General features: G+C 54.7%; 1 protein-coding gene across 1 annotated transcript in view; it reads left to right on the top strand.

Annotated features, from left to right (window-relative positions):
• The first annotated feature begins 12,875 nt into the window (after positions 1-12,875).
• Positions 12,876-19,335, top strand: part of LOC137231041 (solute carrier family 22 member 11-like) — a 46,034-nt gene continuing 39,574 nt past the window's right edge. Inside the window, 6 exon segments of the mRNA XM_067751549.1 lie at positions 12,876-13,166; positions 13,168-13,269; positions 15,281-15,388; positions 17,568-17,650; positions 17,652-17,710; positions 17,813-17,985. Of these exon segments, the coding sequence (XP_067607650.1) occupies positions 12,876-13,166; positions 13,168-13,269; positions 15,281-15,388; positions 17,568-17,650; positions 17,652-17,710; positions 17,813-17,985 (816 nt within the window).

The raw sequence follows: 19,335 nt of genomic DNA, 5'->3' as shown, positions 1-19,335 counted from the left end.
CCTAGCCCTCATGCTCAGCAGCTCGATGTCAGCACAGCAATTTGATTCCCAGGCAGTCTTTTCAAAGGCCTTTTAGGGCAGAGGGTGCTCTGCAGAAACGCAGGCCTTTCGCCAGGTCTTTGCCGTGGCCGCCTGCCTCGGAGCCTCTTGGGGCTGCATCGTCCTTTACTACAGAGGTGCACTGGGGCCCCTGTGTTTTGGGGACTGAGGGAGACACGAGGGTTTGGGGTGGAAATCCTCTCTTTAGACTACAGTCACTGCTCCCTTGGCTGGTGTCCCCTGGTCAGGGAAAGCTGACAGCGCTGAGAGTGGCGGTCATTGTCCTTCCAGGGCAGAGTTAGGGAAGCGCTGGTCACTGAAGCATAAAATGGGCACCAGCAGGCTTCCCTCCAGGATGGGAGTGTTGGAGGATGTTCCGACTTCCCACCGCAGGGGAGTGGACCAGGCGTCTGCTGGCCTGGGTCCTAAAGGCCACAGGAGGCGTTTTACCGCTGTCCTGCACATCACCTACTGCATCCTTCCCGGTATGGCCAGTCTGGGGTCTTTTCTCCTTCTTGAAACTTCTTCCACTACCAGATACCATCCAAGACGTGGAAGACAGTGAGTGGGACCCTAGAGGGAAAAAGGATCAAGGTCCTGGTGACAAAATCACGGGGCAAGGAAACTCCTTGGAGGTCACAGAGAAAGCCCAGAGGTGCTGGAGTCCCCGTGGACCAGGAAATCCTGTCCTCGGTCTCGGGACAGGCTCTGGGGGTTTAGCTCTTCCCCTGGACTCCAGGTCGTGGTCTGCCAGCATTGTAAGCCCTGGAGGGCTGCAGTCAGTGACCCAAGGCCACCGTGGGGGAGCTGACAGGGGGCCTCCGGTCATCTGTGCATCATGGGACCCACCTGTCCCTGGGCTACCCCTGAGCCTCAGAGCCTGGGCTGCATGTCCCCTGACCACAAGCCCAGCCCCTGGAGCTGCATTTGCCTTCTGCATTCATCCTTCCAGAAGCAGGAAGCAGAACCCTCCAGGAGAAGAGAACTTTCAAGTCAAGCAGTGTTTGTCTTCCTCCTGGGGCCTCACAGAGATCCAGAGTCAAGCCTCCCCCCTCTGGAGACCCTGCCCAGAGGTAGCACGTCCCCAACACCCAGAGGTAGCACGTCCCCAGCGCCCCGTATCCCTGAGGACAGGCCCTGGGGGTAGCACTTGGCCTAAAGCCTCTTCTCTTGGCCACCTGCGCCCTGGACGCTCTGCTTCTCTTTGTGTTTCCACTGAGAGTCCGAGAGGCAGCCCACCCCACGGCCCCCTGCCTTGCCACGATTCCAGATGAATATAACAGCCCACCTCCCCCACTTTCTTCATCTCTCAGGGCCCTCCTTGCCCACAGATTGGCCCTGGCCCTTGGCCTTGGGGCTGAGGAACTGTGATGTGCTAAAAAGAAATCAGGTTGTGGATGAGCAGAGCTCCCTGATGAGATGTGAAGCATCCCGAGCGCCAGGGCTGCTTCCTTCAGGCACTGGTGCTACTGCCATCCCTGCCAGCATCACCCAGACAGGATATGACAAGCCCAGGGCCCCACTGTGCTTCCATGAGTGAGGTGGACAGCAAGGCCCCCGTCCCAGGGAAGAGGCAGCGGCACCTGCTTAAGTGGACCTGGGCCCGAAACCGCCTTAGAGCAACTCCCACTTGCCTTCAGGGCTCCAGGATCCCACAAGGAGGGTCAGCCACCTTCTTTGCGCTTCCATATCCCTGATCATGAGCATTTATCGCTGCCTTTATGTCCTTATCAAACATATATATGGTGCTCACTTGTACTACGTGCAAGTCACTGTTCTAAGTGCCTTACTTATGGCCTCAACACGACCTACGGGACAGGAACTGCTATTAGGATTCCCATTTTGCAGAGAAGGAAACTGAGGCACAGAGAGGTTAAAGTCACTGAACTGGGAAAAGGTGGAGCTGGATTAGCACTGCAGAGCCCCCATGTTCTTAACCACTGTGGGATGCACCTCTGTCCTAGCTGCCTGGCTTCACGTCTGTTCCCCCAGACCAGCAGCTTTTTTTTTCAACTTTACGTCCATAGTACAGGTTTCCCCCACTATCCGAAAGTAGAGTGTTCCTATGAAACTATGAGATGCTGGGTGTGGTTCCTGGGGGAGGAGCTTGGCAGGGCCACTCCCACTGCCCAGGGTGCAGCACCGCCCTTATAAGGGCTTGCTGCAGAACAAATACTGATCTCTATTTTCGCTTGTTTCCCTAAAAGTGAAAGTCCTCTTCAGATTTCTTTCAATTAATGAAAACAGGTGCTGATGTAACTCTTTGTAAAAGTGAACTGGCGTAAAGTGAACTTTTGAGAAGTGGGAATACCTGTAATTGGCACAGTGCTCAGGTCCTCAGTAAAGATTTGTGATTGAAATAATGGCCTAGGTGACTATATACTGCATGAGTCGTGGTGGGAACTTAATGTGTAAACCCAACTCTATTCTTGGAGCTTAGACTTTCACCAAGTGTGTGTCGTTTTTTTGTTATACCTGCTCAGCGGTCTAAACCACTCAGCTCAGAGATGTTTTCCCCTCTAATTTTTTTCTATTATTTCAAATCCTACGTTCAATGTTTTCTCCAACCTCTCTATTAGATGTCAAAAAGCCTAATTTCCATGACTTGTAACTTTTTGTAAGTATTTTTCATCTCTTTGTCCTTTTGCACTGTATTCTGGGAAATTCCCTTATCAGGAACTCCCAGGTCACTGCATCCACTTCACTGTTCAACCCATTCATTGACAGTTTCAGAATTTGTCAGTCATGTTTGAAATTTCCAAAATGCTGAGAATTTTTCCTTTTCCTTTTTTAAAAAACAGATGTCCTCTTATATTTCTCTGACAATATAAGCTATAATTACTTTAGATTTTTCTTCTGTTTACTGCATTACTTCACTTACCTACTGAGTTGGTTCTTCTGTTTGTTGATCTGGTGTATCTCTCTCAGTGCACTGGATTCCTAAGTGTCGGTGTTTCTTGGTTCTCCATTCATGTTTGAAGAAGTGGGGTTTTCCTCAGGCCAAGTGGGAATTCCTGCCACCTAGCTGTGAGTGACATCTCTGACTGCAGGAGCCCTGGCCATGGTCCTTTGAGGTGGGGGCTAGCAGTCAAGTCCCGTAGCCAGGTGGAGTGAGTGGACATGAATTTCTGAATAAAGGGCTCCACTCCGATGTGGGACCCTTACATTGCTGGGGTGCTGCCCTTGTTCTGTGGGCCTAGCCCCCAGTTTCTGAACCCCTTTTATCTGTACTTGAGGCTTTGACCCTGGGCAAACACTGGAGTCGGTGGCTAAGGGGAGGTAGGGAGGGGGGCTGGCATGACTACTTTGCTGATGCCCCTTCTGTTAATTACCCAAATCCTCCTCCATTCCCCCACAGCCTCCCACCTGGTGCTATTGAACCCCTGCAAAAGCTCCTCTTCTTCCTCCTGTGTGGGGTGGTGGGTCCCTCTGCCTGGGGCGGGGTCTCCTTGTCCACCTGCCCCATGGTCTTTATATCTTACGTGTATTCCTTTCCTCTTTTGCCTTTTGTCATCTCTCTCAATCCACCTGAATTTGGGGAGGGGGAGATACATGAGTGCTCTGCAGGTTAGTTTGTACCCTACACCCACCTTCATACCCCGGGAAACCAGGTACAGAGCTCAGGAGACCCAGGAGAAGCAGGGCCTCGGGGCCCCTGCATCCCCTGGGCGATGGCGCCCAGCAGGTTCCTTAACAGCAGCTCCATAGCTGCAGGGCCTGTGACTGGGTGAGGTCCCTCTGTAGCTGGGTTGACAACGCAGAGGAGAGTCTGGGGTCTACTTGCCACCGGGGGCAGAATGGGAAAGGGGGGTGGGGAACACATGTCCCCAGGTGTCTGTCTCTATGGGCCCAGCGTTGGCGGGGGCAGCAGGTTCCATTGCCCTGCCCTCTGTGCCGGCAGAGAATAAAGTTGACGAGGGGGCACTCGGCAAACTTCCTGACAACGGTCCCTCCACGCAGCAGACACCCAGCATGCGCCTCCCGTGCACAGGCTTGGGCGCTGGACAGTTTAAAGATGAGGTAAGATCCCATTCCCGAAGAGATGATGTGTCGATGAGGAGGCAGTGGTGCGAATAACAACAAAGCCCCTCTTAGACAGTCCCTTTGAGGAGGTGGAAGGGTCGGCCCAGCAGTGGCTGGGGGAGGAGAACGGTCTAAGGCAGCGCCCCTTGAACTTGAACAGGCGCACAAATGCAGATCCTGACCCGGGAGGTCTGGGTGGTGCCTGAGATTCTGCATTTCTACAAGTTCCCGGGTGATGCTGCTGGTCCGCGGACCACACTTAGCGTAGTAAGGGGAGAGGGAAGTCACCGCTTCCTGCGACACCCCTGCTGCCATACTGTGGGTGATGTGCAGACCCCTGGGAACCCCACCAGGAGAAGAGTCCTGTGGTCTCTCGGGGAGGTGCTATGCCCACGCAGGCCTGAGTCTCGGTGCTGCGCCGGCCAGGCTGCAGGCCCTCCTACCTGGCGTCTCACTGGCCAGGAATTCATGCCACCCCAGGGGGAAGGTGCTGGGGGTGGGTGTGCCCGGGTGGGACAGTGCCCATCAGCCTGGGGGCTTGGGCAGGTGAGACCCCCCCTCTTCAGAAGATCAGGGGCTCTGGCTCTGTTCCAGGGTTGGAGCCTGGATCAGACAAGGCCCTACAGGCACACATGTGTCTGGTTTCAGAGTTTGTCATCGGGTCCCCGTAAGTGCAAAGTGAGGCCTGTGTGTGGAGCCAGCACACGTGGCAGGTGTCCAGGAACCCTTGGTAATCTCGGGACTGAGTGACTCAGCAGCCCGTGACATTGGCCAGGGGCCAGGACAGTGCGGGCCACCCTTGGCACCTAGCTGGGAAAACCCTCCCCAACCACGGAGCTTCGAGGGCCCCTTTCAAGGCAGAAGATGTGCGTGTGGGGAGAGCGGCTGACCCGGGGTTAATAAATAAGCTTAAAGGTTAATCCGGCGTGTGACCAAGACAGGCTCGCTCTGCGGGTCAGGAAGATGCCCCGTTACCGAAAAGAGACACTGCAGAATTCTGAAGAACAGCACGTGCTCTCAAGACCTTCAGAAGGATGGTGTCTGGTGATAACTTATCTGGAGGGACGTTACTGGATCCAGCAAGTCCTTCTGCGGGTGGGTCGTATCGTTACCTCTTTAATATTTATTGAAGCTACACTCTCACCACCCTCAGCCCAGGCATGGTGCGGGGCCTGGCAAAAGCCTCTTGCTGCTTTTCCTCTTTTTAGCCCCGTCTTGTCCAAGCCTATACACACACTGGCCAAGAAGATCTCTCAAAACTGTGAACATAACTGGAGCTCTTTCTTGAAGCTGCTCGTCACCCTCTGGGGCAGAGCCAGCGGGTGGGCTCTGTGCTCAGGGCCCCTTCCTACTCCAGTCCTGTAGTCCTCCATCCCTACACATTCTTCTGGGGCCCAGACCCTCTCCTCCCACCTCTACCCCCTGCCCCACCCCCACGCCTCAGGACCTTTGCACATGCTGTTCTTCCTCAAATACCCACCCGACCTCCCTCTCCCTGACTCAGACCTGTGCCCTCTCTCGGTTCTTCCGGAGCCCCCTCCCCAGCAGTTAATGTCTTCTGCTTTGTCCCAACGTGTGTCAGGTCCTGCTGACATTGTGTGATCAGACTATGTCGTGATGACTTTTTACTTCTCTCTCTACTGAACATACCTCCTTGCTGACTCATCTTGGGTCCCCAGGGCCCAACGTGGGGCCTGACACCTGGTAGGTGTTTAATATGTATTTGTGGAGCTGAAGTAATGATGAATTCTTCCACAGCCTTTGGGATCTGAGTCTTGGTAGATGGAGGGAAATTGCTGGAAAAAAATTTAAGAACCGGGCTTCCCTGGTGGCGCAGTGGTTGAAAAAAAAAAAAAATTTAAGAACGAAGTGGAATAAATAAATGTGTGTCTGAGTTTCCTAGGGTGCAGTAACCAGGCACCACAAACCAGGGGGCTGACAACGGCAGACATTTATTCTCTCATGGTTCTGAAGGCCAGAAGTCCAAGTTCAAGGCGTCTGCAGAGCCGTGCCCCTCCGCAGGCTCTGGGGGACCATCTCTCTGTGTGCCTTCCAGTTTCTGGGGACTCCAGGTGCTCTTGGGCTTGTGGCCACATCACTCCGATCTCTGCCTCTGTTTTTACGTGACCTCCTTTTCTCCCTGTGCCTCTCCTCTGTGTGTCTGTTATAAGGTCACTTGTCATTGGATTTAAGGTAATCCAGGATGTTCTCATCTCTAGATCCTTCATCACATCTGCAAAGACCTTTTTGCCAAATAAGGTCACATCCCCATGTTCTGGAGAGTAGGGTGTGGACACGTCACTTTGGGGGCCACCATTCAGCCCCTTACAATGTGTAATGAGATGAACCCCAAGCCCTCCGAGACAAATGCAAGAGTGGGTCTCATAACAGCTGGGAGTGGGTCAGTCCAGGCAGGAAGAGCACGGGTGACCAGTGACTGCACGGTCATTCTCTGGCGGCTGCAGGCAGTGTGGAGAGAACCGAGCGGGGACACCTGGATCCTGGCCCCATCACCCCTCCACCCCGGGGCCAGCACTTTATGTTTCTGAGGCTCTTCTCTGTGGCAAGATGAGGGGTGAGGACGCATCTCAGGATCCTTCTGTCTCTAAGTCTCTGTCCCTTTAGTCTATTGGCGAATGCACGGAGGGGAACCCGCAGCAGCAGACACCCTGAAGGAGTATGGGGTGGGGTTGGGCGTGGGGCTTACCACCCTGTGGCATCCCTGTGAGGCTTGAGGGAATCACCCGACATCTCTGAGCCTCCTTTATTCATGAGTCGCCCACCTCCTCAGTAGTCCAGAGCGTTACCGAGGCATCAGCCTGGTGCCCACACATAATCCCAGGACCCCTGTTGACCAACTGTCACGCCTCACAAAAGAGGGTTGGGACCCCCTGCCTTAGGTTGGGTTCCTCCAAAGGTCTGAGTGTAAACCATTTATCTGGAGGTGATCTCAGGAGGGGAAGTGAGACAGCAAAGAGAAGGAAGTCCACAGGGGATGGTATCAAGCCAGCTACCTTCGTGGCACTGGGGCCAGACAAGCTGGGGATGGACCCACCAGCTCCAGGCTGGAGGCTGCTCTGGGGGCCTTATGTCTCTAAAACTTCTGACTCGCTTCACGTGGCCCCCTCGAGCTCCTGCAGCCAAGGAAGCCCTCGGGTACCCGCAGTAGGCGCCATCAGAAGGCACAGAAAAGAAGCCCTTTGCCCCCTTCCCCACAGAACCAAAGGAAGTGAGCAGAAGGCAAATAACAAGGGCTGAATCCACATAGCTGGGGCTGAGGGAAAGTCCAGTCTCAGGCCACCTGCTTTGAAAAGGACCAGTGGACAAGGCCGTGGGTTGCAGGACGATTCCAGCAGTTTCCAGACATCACGGTTCTTGCATCGGGTCAAAGCATAAACTTGGGGGGAGGGGGCTGTGGTGACCAGGGTCCACTGGAGAGGACACAACCTCTGAACGTGAGCACTTGGCAGCCTGGACCCATCTGAGGAAATAAAGCTCAGATATGAGACTGTCTGGTCACATCCTACCTCCTGGAACCTGCAGGTGCAGCTGAGACCCTCTTCCACCGTCTCTCTTCCCCGGTCCCAGAGGCTCCCGTTTCTCAGCCCTCCTACGTATCGAGGATGGAGGAAAAGCCCTCCATTATGTAAACTGAGGCAGGGCGTGAGAAGACGCGGCCAAATTATTTTTAATGAAGTATCACATTGATACCGAAACCTACAAAGATTGTGGGAAGGGAGGAAGGAAGGGAGGAAACCACAGCCCAATCTCACATGCGAAGAGTCGTGGAAAGCTCTAAATAAAACCTTAACAAGCAGAATCTAGCTGCACATTGAAGGAATAATAGCCCTAGTCTAAGTAGGTTCACTGCTGGAATGAAAGGATGGTTCAGCATTCTTTGGAAAACTCATTCATATGATTCAGGAAATTTATTAACATAATTCATCATATTCATTGATTTAACAAGAAAAGTCATCCTGTCAACCCCATAGGTGTTGAAAAGACATGTGACAAAACCCAACAATCTTTCTTGATTTAAAGAGGCAAACCACGGGCTTCCCTAGTGGTGCAGTGGTTGAGAGTCCGCCTGCCAATGCAGGGGACACGGGTTCATGCCCCGGTCCGGGAAGATCTCACCTGCCGCGGAGAGGCTGGGCCCGTGAGCCATGGCCGCTGAGCCTGCGCGTCCGGAGCCTGTGCTCCGCAACGGGAGAGGCCACAACAGTGAGAGGCCCGCGTACCGCAAAAAAAAAAAAAGAGGCAAACCATGAAAAAAATTCCTTCATCACCATAGTGTGGAGGAGACCTCTCAGATTATGACACAAAAATCCCAAAGTCAAAAAAAAAAAGATTGAAAATTTGGTGACAAAAAAAACTACATGCAAAAAGATCAATAACAATAGCACAGTAACAAAGTCCAAAGAAATTTAAAAATATTCTCAACTTCTATCACAGGCAAAGAACCAACCTCCCCAACATAAAAGGGGCTTGTAGAAATTGCTAAGGAAGCCACAGACCGTAATCAAAAAATAGACCAAGAACAAGAAGAAACAGTTCATGGAAAAAGAAATACAAATATATCTTAAATATGTTAAAAGATGCTCAACCTCACTCATAAGAAAAGAAAGATGAAATAAAGCTGCCTTGAAATACTACTTGTCACCCATGATATTGGCAAAACCCCACAAGTGTGGACATAGTGCAGTGTGTTAGGAAGCTGGGGACAGTGTACATGAGGGAGTCCCTGGGGAGGCCACTGGGGCTGCCTCTCAAGGCCACCAGCTCACTGACACCTCAACTCCATAATCCCACTTCTGGAATTTTATTCTACAGATACAGTAGCACACATTCAAAAGAGTATATGTGCAAAGTTATTCATTGCAACATTTTTTGTAATATCAAAATATTAGTTGCAATCCAACTATCTATTGACAGGAAACCAGTGAGGTAAATTATGGAAATCCATACAATGGAATACTAATCCGTACAATGGAATACTATGCAACTGTGAAAATGAATCAGGATGTTCTTGGACGCACAAGGTATACCACTGTGGGGAAATAAACACAAAGTGCAAAGTTACCTTTTGCATAAAAGGGAGCAAAATAAGAATGCACATTTGCCCTTGCTTATGTTTTAGGAAGCAAAGGTGAAAGGATGCACAAGAAATTTAAAAAGGTTACCTGAGGGTGGAGGTGGCAAGTGGGGACTGTGGAAGGTGGCAGGTGGGAAACCGCTTCATTGTATACCTTGCTTACATTTTCTGTTCTGAACCTTGCGAATTGACTACCTATTCAACACTTTTAAAACTTGATGCATATATTTGAAGATGCTCTAAGATTCTGCTAGAAGAATAAACATTGTTGGTGGCACTTGCCTCCAGGCAGGTGAGGGTGATGGGGGAAAAGGACTTTTATTTGTCATTTTACAAAGTTCTGGACCATTGGGTTGTTTGCCATGTACACATACAACTTCTCAATTAAAGACAACTCATTATTAATGTTGATGTGTTCCTGAATACATAGAAAAAAGCATTTGAGTGGATTCCTCTGGGGCGGGAAGTGTTGGAGTTAAGACAGCAGAGAAGGGGCTTTCCTTCCATTACCCCCATGAGTCTGTGACTTATACAAGTCTCTACTCCTGCCCTGCTGTGTGAACCCAGGAAAGACCCTCACCTTTTGCCGACCCTAGGATCTTCTAGGAGTGCAGGGAGGGGCCAAAATCCAGTGAGCCCAGCTGGATCTGAAATGCTGTGACTTCAACTGGAAAAGAAAAAAAGGAAGAATAAGGGGTCAAGTGCGATGCCGGTGATGATGGTGGTGGTTAATACCCACTGTCAGGCCATTCATTATCTCATTTAATCTCACTATAAGTAAGCGGAATGCCTCCACCTTAGAGATTCAGAGAAGGGACCCTGGAGTTCAGAGAAGGGAAGTGAACTGCCTAAGGTCATTTGGCAGCCAAGCTTGGCCTTGGCGTTTTTTTTTTGCGGGGGGTGGTGGTGGTGGTGGTTGCGTTGGGTCTTCGTTGCTGCGTGCGGGCTTTCTCTAGTTGCGGGGGCTTCTCTCGTCGCGGAGCACGGGCTCTAGGCGCGCGGGCTTCAGTAGTTGTGGCTCGCAGGCTCTAGAGCGCAGGCTCACTAGTTGTGGCACACGGGCTTAGTTGCTCCACGGCACGTGGGATCTTCCTGGACCAGGGATCGAACCCGTGTCCCTGCATTGGCAGGTGGATTCTTAACCACCGCTCCACCAGGGAAGTCCCTTGGCCTTGGCTTTAATTGGTAGAGCCCTTGGATAGAAAAGTCAACCCCAAGGGCAATTCTGGTTCGACGAGAACCAGGGGTTCACTTTACATGAATTAATTTAATGAGACAGTCTGGAGGGCTTTGTGGCTACAATCTGAGGCTGCCTGCATCCCACCCCAAGGCCCGCTCTTCCCACCTCTGCTTGGGTATTCCTGGGGGATGGGCACAGGGGGTGAGGATGAGCGTGATGCTGGGAATGCTGCAGTCCCGGGTATGACCACCAGGTGGCGGAGCAGCTGCACCCAGTCCTGCCCCCCGCAGCCCCAGAAAAAGAGAAAATACAAATAAAAAATTCCTTGGTCTGGAAGCGGAAAGTCAGTTGGAGATTCCGGGAGCCTTCTGGCAAATCCAGGAGGTTTGACCTTCTCCTGTAAGCAAAGCTTAGGGGCGTCTATGACAGGCAAATGGCAGGGAAGAAGAGAACATTTTTTAAAGCATATGGAAGGAGGAGGTAGAAGGAGAAAAGAATTCTCTCGAAGACCCTGGGATTTCAGTAGCCACCTCTAGCCCAGCCACTATCCAAGGGAGGCCTGGGTCCTAGTGCAGCAGAATCACCTCAGGGCTTATTTTTAAATGCAAATTCCTGGGCCCACAGGGGAACGGCATTTTCACCAGCACTCCAATGGTTTCTGATCCGGGCTAAGGTTTGAAACACCAACACGGCAACACTTCCTTTCCCAGGTCAGAAACCAGGGGCCAGAGAGAGGAGGTCACTGCTCAAGGTTATGGCCCACGGGTCCAGGCCTTCCCCTGTGATGGTGTTTGCACGAACCTAGGCAGGAAGCACGGTTCTTTCCACGTAACATTTGGCCTGGGATAGTTTTGGAGGGGCTGCTCCCATTCAGCCCCTCTCTCCTGGCCCCCTGGGCTTTAGTTTGGGCTGGTTCTCTCCCCACCTCTCTATTTGCTATTTTAAAATTCACAACGAGTTCCTGCCCGAGAGGCAGCGGCCCGGGCTTTGAAATCCAGGCCCAGAATCCGGACTCCCGGCTTCCTGGCTGGGCGCCATCTTGGCTGGGTTCCCCAAGCACTCTGGGGAGCTTCTGGGAAGTTTAGGGTCCAGACACCTACCCACACCTCACCCACACTTCCAGCGCTCTTCACACGTCTCTCCGGAACTGACTCAGCCAATTCTTCTTGCACCTGGGAGGCCCTAATTCTGACCTAAAATCTGAATTCCAGCCTTTAGCTGGGATTTAGAACATGACAAGCTAGAGACCAAACAGCAGCTGGCCAGGGGCCTCGGAGAGAGCACAGGCTGTGGTGTCTGGTTCGAATCCTGATTATGCTGTGTGACTTTGGGCAAGCTGCCTGCCCTCTCTGAGCCTCAGTTTCCTTGTCTAGGGGAATCAGTACTGTTTCTCTCCTGGGCTGCTATGAGGAGGGAATGAGAGAGTGCAGGCAGCGTGGTCAGCATGGAGCTGAGCACACAGCAAGCCCTTGGTGCCAGGAGCAGCTGTTACTAAGAGGCATAGCGCAGGGTGGGGCCCTGGGGCAGGGGCTCCCCGCCTCCTCACACCAAGCTGGACTGGCATCAGACACTGGGTCGGGGGGGGGGTGACTTTACTCACTTCCCCAGTCTGCTCAGCTCCAGGGCCCACGAGGGCCTTCTAAGGGATGCCAGGAAATTGTAGCCTTGGTTTCCAACCTGGGGGAGCTTACAATCTAATAAAGGCAACTTGGAACCTTGAAATGGAAATTTCCTGAAATAGCGCGTCTGTGAGCTGGTCTCCCCATGCTGCCTGGTAGGAGGCACACGGTAAGGAGGGACAGAGCCCAGGCCTGGGCCCTCCTGCCAGCTCCGTGCGCCCACGCCCACCTCCCCCGGCCTCCCTGCAGCCTCAGGGTGGTGGAGCCCCGCTCGAGAGGGCCCTGCTTATCCTCACTTCTGTGCTTTAGCAAAATGAACTGATTGGTCCAGGATGGGTGAAAGTTCGGCCAACAGTTTCCTGATTAGAAGGAGGGCATGTAGAGGGTTCTGAAAGTTCAGACTGAAGGATGCTATCAGGCGGCCCATGGGGAGCTGCTGAGGCCTTTCTGAGTAGCTGAGCCTGCCTTTCTCCCCCAGGATTCCTTGCTGGGATTTAACTTTAACCGTGGCAACGAGGCCACGGCCCGGTTGATGTTTCTTCCGCAGCTGTAATTCAGTAACATCACGACATAGAGTCTTTTTTTTTTTTTTAAGCTTCTTGACCTTTTATTCTTGGTGTTGGAGAACAGGGTGCCCCAGATGCCCCAGTGAGTCTTATCTCCTCTCCAGAGCCGTGGAGCGTCTGAGCGGCCATTCCTAGAAGTTGGGCGGGGAGGGGTTTCTTCAGAGTATATTGGGCATCTCGGGACACACTTGACTAGCTGCCGGACAGCTGCCCCACCCCCACGGGGCCGAGTGGTGAGCGGAAGCAGAAGGTCTGGAGATCCTGCGCTTGCTAGTGGTTCTGGGCAGCAGGCTGGTTACTCACCAGCTCCCTGACCCCCAGGAGACCTGCTCTAGGTGCCGGCATCTCTGTCCATGGTGTTCACTGAGCTCCTGCAGCAGGCTGGGGGTGCGGGCTTCTTCCAGGCCCTGCAGGTCCTCACCTTCTTCCTCCCGTCTGTCTGGGTGCCCATCCAATTAGTTGTGGAGAACTTTTCAGCTGCTGTCCTAGGCCACTGCTGCTGTGCCCACATGCTGGACAATGGCTCTGAGGCCCCCGGAAACCTCACCCCCGAGGCCCTCCTGGCCGTCTCCATCCCACTGAGCCCCAACCAGGAGCCCCACCAGTGTCTGCGCTTCTGCCAACCACAGTGGCAGCTCCTGGACCCCCAACGCCACGGCCACCAACTGGAGCGAGGCTGCCACGGAGCCACGCGTGGACGGCTGGGTCTACGACCGCAGCACGTTTACCTCCACCATCGTGACCGAGGTGAGGGCCTCCCCCCGACCCGCCCCAGCCAACTCCACCACTTCCTTCCTTCCCAGCCTCCCAATGACTGGGAAGATTAGATAGACTGCATCACCGCTGTTGAATGATATGCCACTCCCTCAACACGTAAGTACTGATCACTTGGGATGGCCTGGACTCTGATCTAAGGCTAAGGTTGCAGGATGGACAGGGAGGTTTCTAGGAGCTTACACTCTGCTGGAGAATTCAGAATTAGTCAGCATTTAAACCAGTAATAACAGCAGAACAAGTCCATACCTCGTGCCCTTTAAGTGGCAGCCACCGTTCTGATGCTTTCCCTGTCATCACAATTTCACAACAACCTCTTGAGGTGGGTTTTATTATCGACCCCGTTTAATAAGTGACAAAACCGAAGCCCAGAGAGGTTAAGTGATTTGCCCCAGGACACACAGCTAAAGCACACTCGAATCTGATTCAACCCGGGCAGCCAGGCACCAGAACTTCTCCATCACTTTCTGTCCTGCCTTGAGTCTCAAGGCCCCTGCGTCATAGGTGAGCACAAAGGAGACAGCAGCTCCTGCTAGTAGGGGAGGGAGAGGCAGGCAGGGAAGGGCTCTCCGAAGAGGTGACATTTAAGATGAGACTTGGATTATAAGAGAAGGAATCAGGGACTTACTTAGTGGCACAGGGGTTAAGAATCCACCTGCCAATGCAAGGGACCCGGGTTCCAGCCCTGGTCCAGGAAGATCCCACATGCTTCGGAGCAAGTAAGCCTGTGAGCCACAACTACTGAGCCCACGCACCAGAACTACTGAAGCCCGAGCGCCTAGAGCCCGTGCTCCGCAAGAAGAGAAGCCACCGCAATGCGAAGCCCACGCACCGCAACGAAAAGTAGCCCCCGCTCGCCGCAACTAGAGAAGTTCCGTGCACAGCAACGAAGACCCAACACAGCTAATAAATAAATAAATAAATAATTTTTTAAAAGACAGGGAAGGAATCAGTCACAGGAAGTTCGGGAGGAAGCTTAGTTGGGACAGAGGTCCAAGTAGGAGCTTGTCTGGGTGTTGAAAGAGCAGAACCTGGCACAGAGGGTGAGGGTTCCGGCGATGGCCGGGACGTGTGCGGAAGGGGCCTGGATTTTGTTTAAGTGCAAAGGAAAGTCATTGGAGGCTTTGGGACTAGGAGGTGCTGTGATCTGATCTGCATTTTCAAGAGGTGACTTTGCAGGGTGAAGAATGTCCTGTGGGGTGGGGGCTCCTCCTGCAGCGGTTCAGGCAGGAGAGGCAGAGACGGAGAGGGAGCCGTGGGCGGAGCGTCCAGGCCTCCGTGAAAGGAAGAGAGGCGGAGATGAAGAGGGAACCGTGGGCGGAGCGGCCAGGCCTCAGTGAAGGGAAGAGAGGCGGAGATGGAGAGGGAACCGTGGGCACCGTGGGCGGAGTGGCCAGGCCTCGGTGAAGGCAAGAGAGGCGGAGATGGAGAGGGAGCCGTGGGCGGAGCGGCCAGGCCTCGGTGAAGGGAAGGGCTGACCTGGGGGGAGAGGTGATGGGGCCAATGTTCAGGCGATGTCTGTCTGGTCCACGTCAGGCAGCAGGAAAATCACGGTGACACGTGCTTAGCCATCAGTGCTCAACTTCATGCCCTGTAAGAGAAGCATCCGTACAGCCCCATTTCTGGAGGAGACGGGCTCTGCCAGGTGCAGGAACGCCCCCAGGGGCACCAGCCTGTCGGTCATCAGCTGACTCAGAATTCGAGCCTGTGGTTTAACTGCCACCCACCACTGTCCACTCGGAGCGGCCGTCACGCCATCAGACCCAGAGCCGTGTCACATGCGCCACGCTGTGGGCTGCCAGTGGGAGGCTGAGCCCTGCTGCCCGCACCCCCCCTTCCACCTGGGTCGCCTGGCCTTAGGAATCTGGGGAACCCATGCAGGGTGGCCGGATCCCCTCTGGGGGTCCTGGACCTTCCTCTGCCACCCTGGCCCTGCTATTCCATACCCCCTGAGCCAGGCTGATGCACCCCCCTTCTCTTCCAGCGGGACCTGGTGTGTGACCACCAGGGCCTGAAGCCCCTAGGCCAGTCCGTCTACCTGGCGGGGGGCCATGGCGGGTGGAGCACCTGGGGCCTCCTCTCCCACCAGTGAGTATCTCTCCCCTTCCCAGCTCCTTCAACAGAGTGAGCATTGTGGGGACAGAGGTAAAGAAATGTCCAGTGAGCGTTCGCGTTTCCTAAGAGAGGGCCTCCCCTGGTCTGGGGTCTGCGTCCCAGGTTCCCAGGGAGCCAAGAACCCAATGTCTGAACCTCAACGCCAGGTTGAGCTGAGAAATTGCCCTGAACACTGGCTCTCATCTTCAGCTATTGCACCAAACTTTATTGAGCACCTACTGTGTGCCAAGCACTGCACAGCCCCTGCCCTCAGGGAGCTGATGGTCTTCTGGGCATAGACAGACCCCTCTTTCTTTTAACTTCAAGTACATGAAGTGTAACGAAATAGAAATACTCCTCTCCTCCCCCATCATCCCCCCTCCACTGCCCTCCAGCACACCCCTCCTAAGGTGGAGCATCAGAACGCTGTCCGGGACCTGCTCTCCGTCCGCGGTCCCCTCCTGCGTGGGGCGCCGCTGTCCAGTGCTGAAAACGCCCACGTTGCATCCCCTCAGCTTGTAAACCCAACTGCAGACTTGGACGCACCTCACACTTACAGCGGTCAATGCTGAGCCGCTGACTCTCCACCCCCAGCGCAGCCCCCTCCGCACCAGACTCCATCCTGGAAAACAGCCCCGCGGGGAGCCAGCCCTGTGCTCCCTCCCTCACCGCCCACACTCATCCTCCAGGGCACAGCCCCAGCCCAACGCCCCACGCCCCCTGTCCCCCGCCCAAGCCACCGCGCTCTCTGGCCCTGCTACGGCCTCCTCTGGGGTCTCCTGCCTCTACTGGGCCTTCCGTTCTGCTGCAGAGCTCAGAGTGACTTTGCAAAGGCTTATATGTGGATCTGGTCGCTGCCCAGCCTGAGGTCCTCTGGGCTCCCACACCAAGGACAGTCCCCACGCACCCCAACACCCCTGCTCAGCACTTGGCTTCTCCCCCTGAGCCACGCCGGCCCCTCCTGGGGCACCGCTGCTCCCGTCCAGCCCACAGAACCCACTGAAGCCGGGGGCCGAGCCTCGCCTAGGGGTTTCTGCCCACGGCTGCTTCGTGCCCAGCACGCAGGCCTCAGCTCCAGGCCACTCCTCAGAGGCCTTTCCGGCTTCAGGCACAAAGGTCCCATGGTCCTGCCCACGCACCCCATCGCAGCTCCTGGCTCTCTCTGCCGGTGCCCAGCTTTCGTGAGCTCGTTTACTGTGTGTGTCCCCAGGAGAACGTAGCTCCAAGGAGGCAGGGGCCTTGGGGCTGTATCCTCAGTGCCCAGCATATAGCACACAATCATAATACGCTGGATGCATGAATGGTTCCAGACTCTGGGCAGTGCAGGCTCTGGGGCTAATGTGTCCCAGCTTCTTAGAAGGCAGGTTTGTTGCTTCTCTAGGCTTCCTCCTGTGAGTGGGGACCCTGCCACCTACCCACGGGGTTGTGATGATTGAGTTCATCACATGCAGAGCTTGGGCCGGGCCAGCACTGTGGTCGTTCTTTGTGGGCCTTATGTTATCCCGAGCGTAGCGGGGAGCCTGAACAGCGAGGCAGGAGGTGGTCCAGTTTGCACTTTCAGAGGACTGGCCGCCATGCCTCCACTTAGCCGTCCCCAGGGGCCACCCACACCGGGAGCCAAATCGCAATCAGTCTGAGGGTCACCTGGTGAGCCTGGGGTCAGCGCCAGGTGTCAGCCTCCAGACCTCACCCCGGATCTGGGGCGCGTGTCCCTGCTTCTGGGCGCTGCTCAGACAGGCAAGGCCAGGGTTCACCCACATCTCTCCAGTCTGACTGACACATACTTCAGCTAAATGCAGGCAGTGGCTCGGGCTAAGCTGACCTCACTGGGGCTGAGGGCCCTCCGGTCACAGGCATGGGGGAGCCGCCTGGGTCACCCAAGGCCATGTGCGCTTAGCCTCCTGCCAGGCTCCTCCCTTGTTCAGCGTGTCCTCGTGAATCCCTGCATTTTACAGATGGAGAAACTGTGGCCCAGAGAGCAAGGCGGCTGCCATTTTTATAACAAATGCACTCTGTACGTGGTCCTAGGAGATCCGAGAAGGAGGTGCTGCCTGCACTGGCAGGTGCTCCGGCAGGTGCCCCAGCCTCCTTCGGCCCTCCGGCGGCAAGTCCCTGCCTCTATGCCAAGTCCTCAGGGCCCCTCTCCAGGCCCCCACTGTGCTTGTCTCCCGAAATAGTTTGGGCGGAAGCCTGTTCTGAGCTGGCGCTGCCTGCAGGTGACGTGGCCAGCATCAGCCCCATCGTTGCCTCCAATCTCCTTGTCTACGATTTTTGAGCACTTTGGGATTGTCTGGCATCATCCTGACCTCGACAACGCTCAGTGGATCCCTTGATCACCTGCCCCAGCCCTGTCGGGGAGGGGAGGCGGGGGCTCAAGGCCACTGCACGTGGCCCTCACCTGCTCATCTGCACCGCCTTTCAGTGGTGGAGTGGACCACGACCCGCACGAGGGCCGTCACCGTGACGATCCTGAGATGCACCTACAGCATCGGCCAGACGGCCATGGGCAGCCTGGCCTTTGCCCTGTGGGACCGGCGAGCCCTCTAGCTGGTCTTGTTGGTGCCCTTCTTGGTCATCTTCCTGATATCCTGGTCAGTGCAGCTGGGGCTTTTTCCCTTGGGGAGAACATCACTGAACGGGAGGGGGACCCGGGGTGAGAGGGGCCCTACCACGCTGGCTGGCCACAGCTCCCAAGGTGCCGAGACCATGGAAGAGAATGATGTGAGCAGACCCCACTGGGGAGAGACATCTTGGGGGCTCAGAGTTCGGGGTGGGCATTTCAGCCAGGGGTCCGTGGTTCCCTCCAGCCCACTGACCTCCGAGACCATGGAAGAGAATGATGTGAGCAGACCCCACTGGGGAGAGACATCCTGGGGGCTCAGAGTTCCGGGGTGGGCATTTCAGCCAGGGGTCCGTGGTTCCCTCCAGCCCACTGACCTCCGGGCCTGAGGCTGGGGGCTCCGTTCTTCCCTCACATTGACAACCAGCCCCCCCACACCCACCAGCTTCACTCCCTCACATCACTTGCCCAGCCTGCGGACCTCCAAGTCAGGCATTGGATATGGAAAGATATTATCATTATTATTTTCAGTGCTGCGAAAATCCCTGAGGTCTGGAACTACCTGCTTGGGTGGGGACTAGAAGAAGAGATACAGGGAAGTAAACACAAATTCCTGTCCTCATAAGTTCTCTTGTGTCCGGGGGCCAGAGTTGAGCAGGTCTGCTGTGGGGTGTAGAGAAGACTGAGCACTCATTCATTCATTCTCAGATATTTATTGCACTCCTGCTCTGTGCCAGACTTGGCTTTAGGCACTGGGGACCCATCAGCAAATAAAAGAGATCATAGATCAAAAGTCACCGACTACATGGAGGTTTATGGTTTCAACAGGACCAGGAAGAAAGGAGGAAGACCATCCCCTAGTTACACTGATGAAGCCGCCCTAGTCACACTGATTGGGTGCATCCAGGTGCTGTTGGTAACACCAGATGTATACCCACACTCCTTCTAATGAGCAAGATGATGTTATTACTGCCACTTCCAGATGAGGGGCTGAGGCCCAGAGAGGGCCAGTGACTTGCTGCGTGCCAGAGGCAAGATTTGAATCCAGGCAGGCTGACTCTTGTAAACGCCTCGTCAAACTGCCTCCAGAAGTTTTTCTTAGCTTCCCTGCAAACAGGGCTGAGCTCCTGCGGGCTGGGAAAACCCTGACCCTTTCAAAAGGGAGATGCTTCTCCCTGTCCATCTGCCCCTGAGGCTGGGAAGAAGCCTACTACTTTCATAAAACCACTTGATTCTGGTTGGGGATGTTTTAAAGGTGTGTGTTTTTTTTAAATGCAGCATGATGCAAGCTTTCTACCATAGAAATGACCCCAGAATCACCCCATGTCCAGGCAGCCTGTGCGCTGGGTGAATGTGGGGCTTGGGCAGGCAGGCTCCTGGCAGCA

This window comes from Pseudorca crassidens, chromosome 9, assembly GCF_039906515.1.
Source record: "Pseudorca crassidens isolate mPseCra1 chromosome 9, mPseCra1.hap1, whole genome shotgun sequence".
Classification (NCBI taxonomy): Eukaryota; Metazoa; Chordata; class Mammalia; order Artiodactyla; family Delphinidae; genus Pseudorca; species Pseudorca crassidens.
This window is presented reverse-complemented; position numbering and strand designations above follow the sequence as displayed.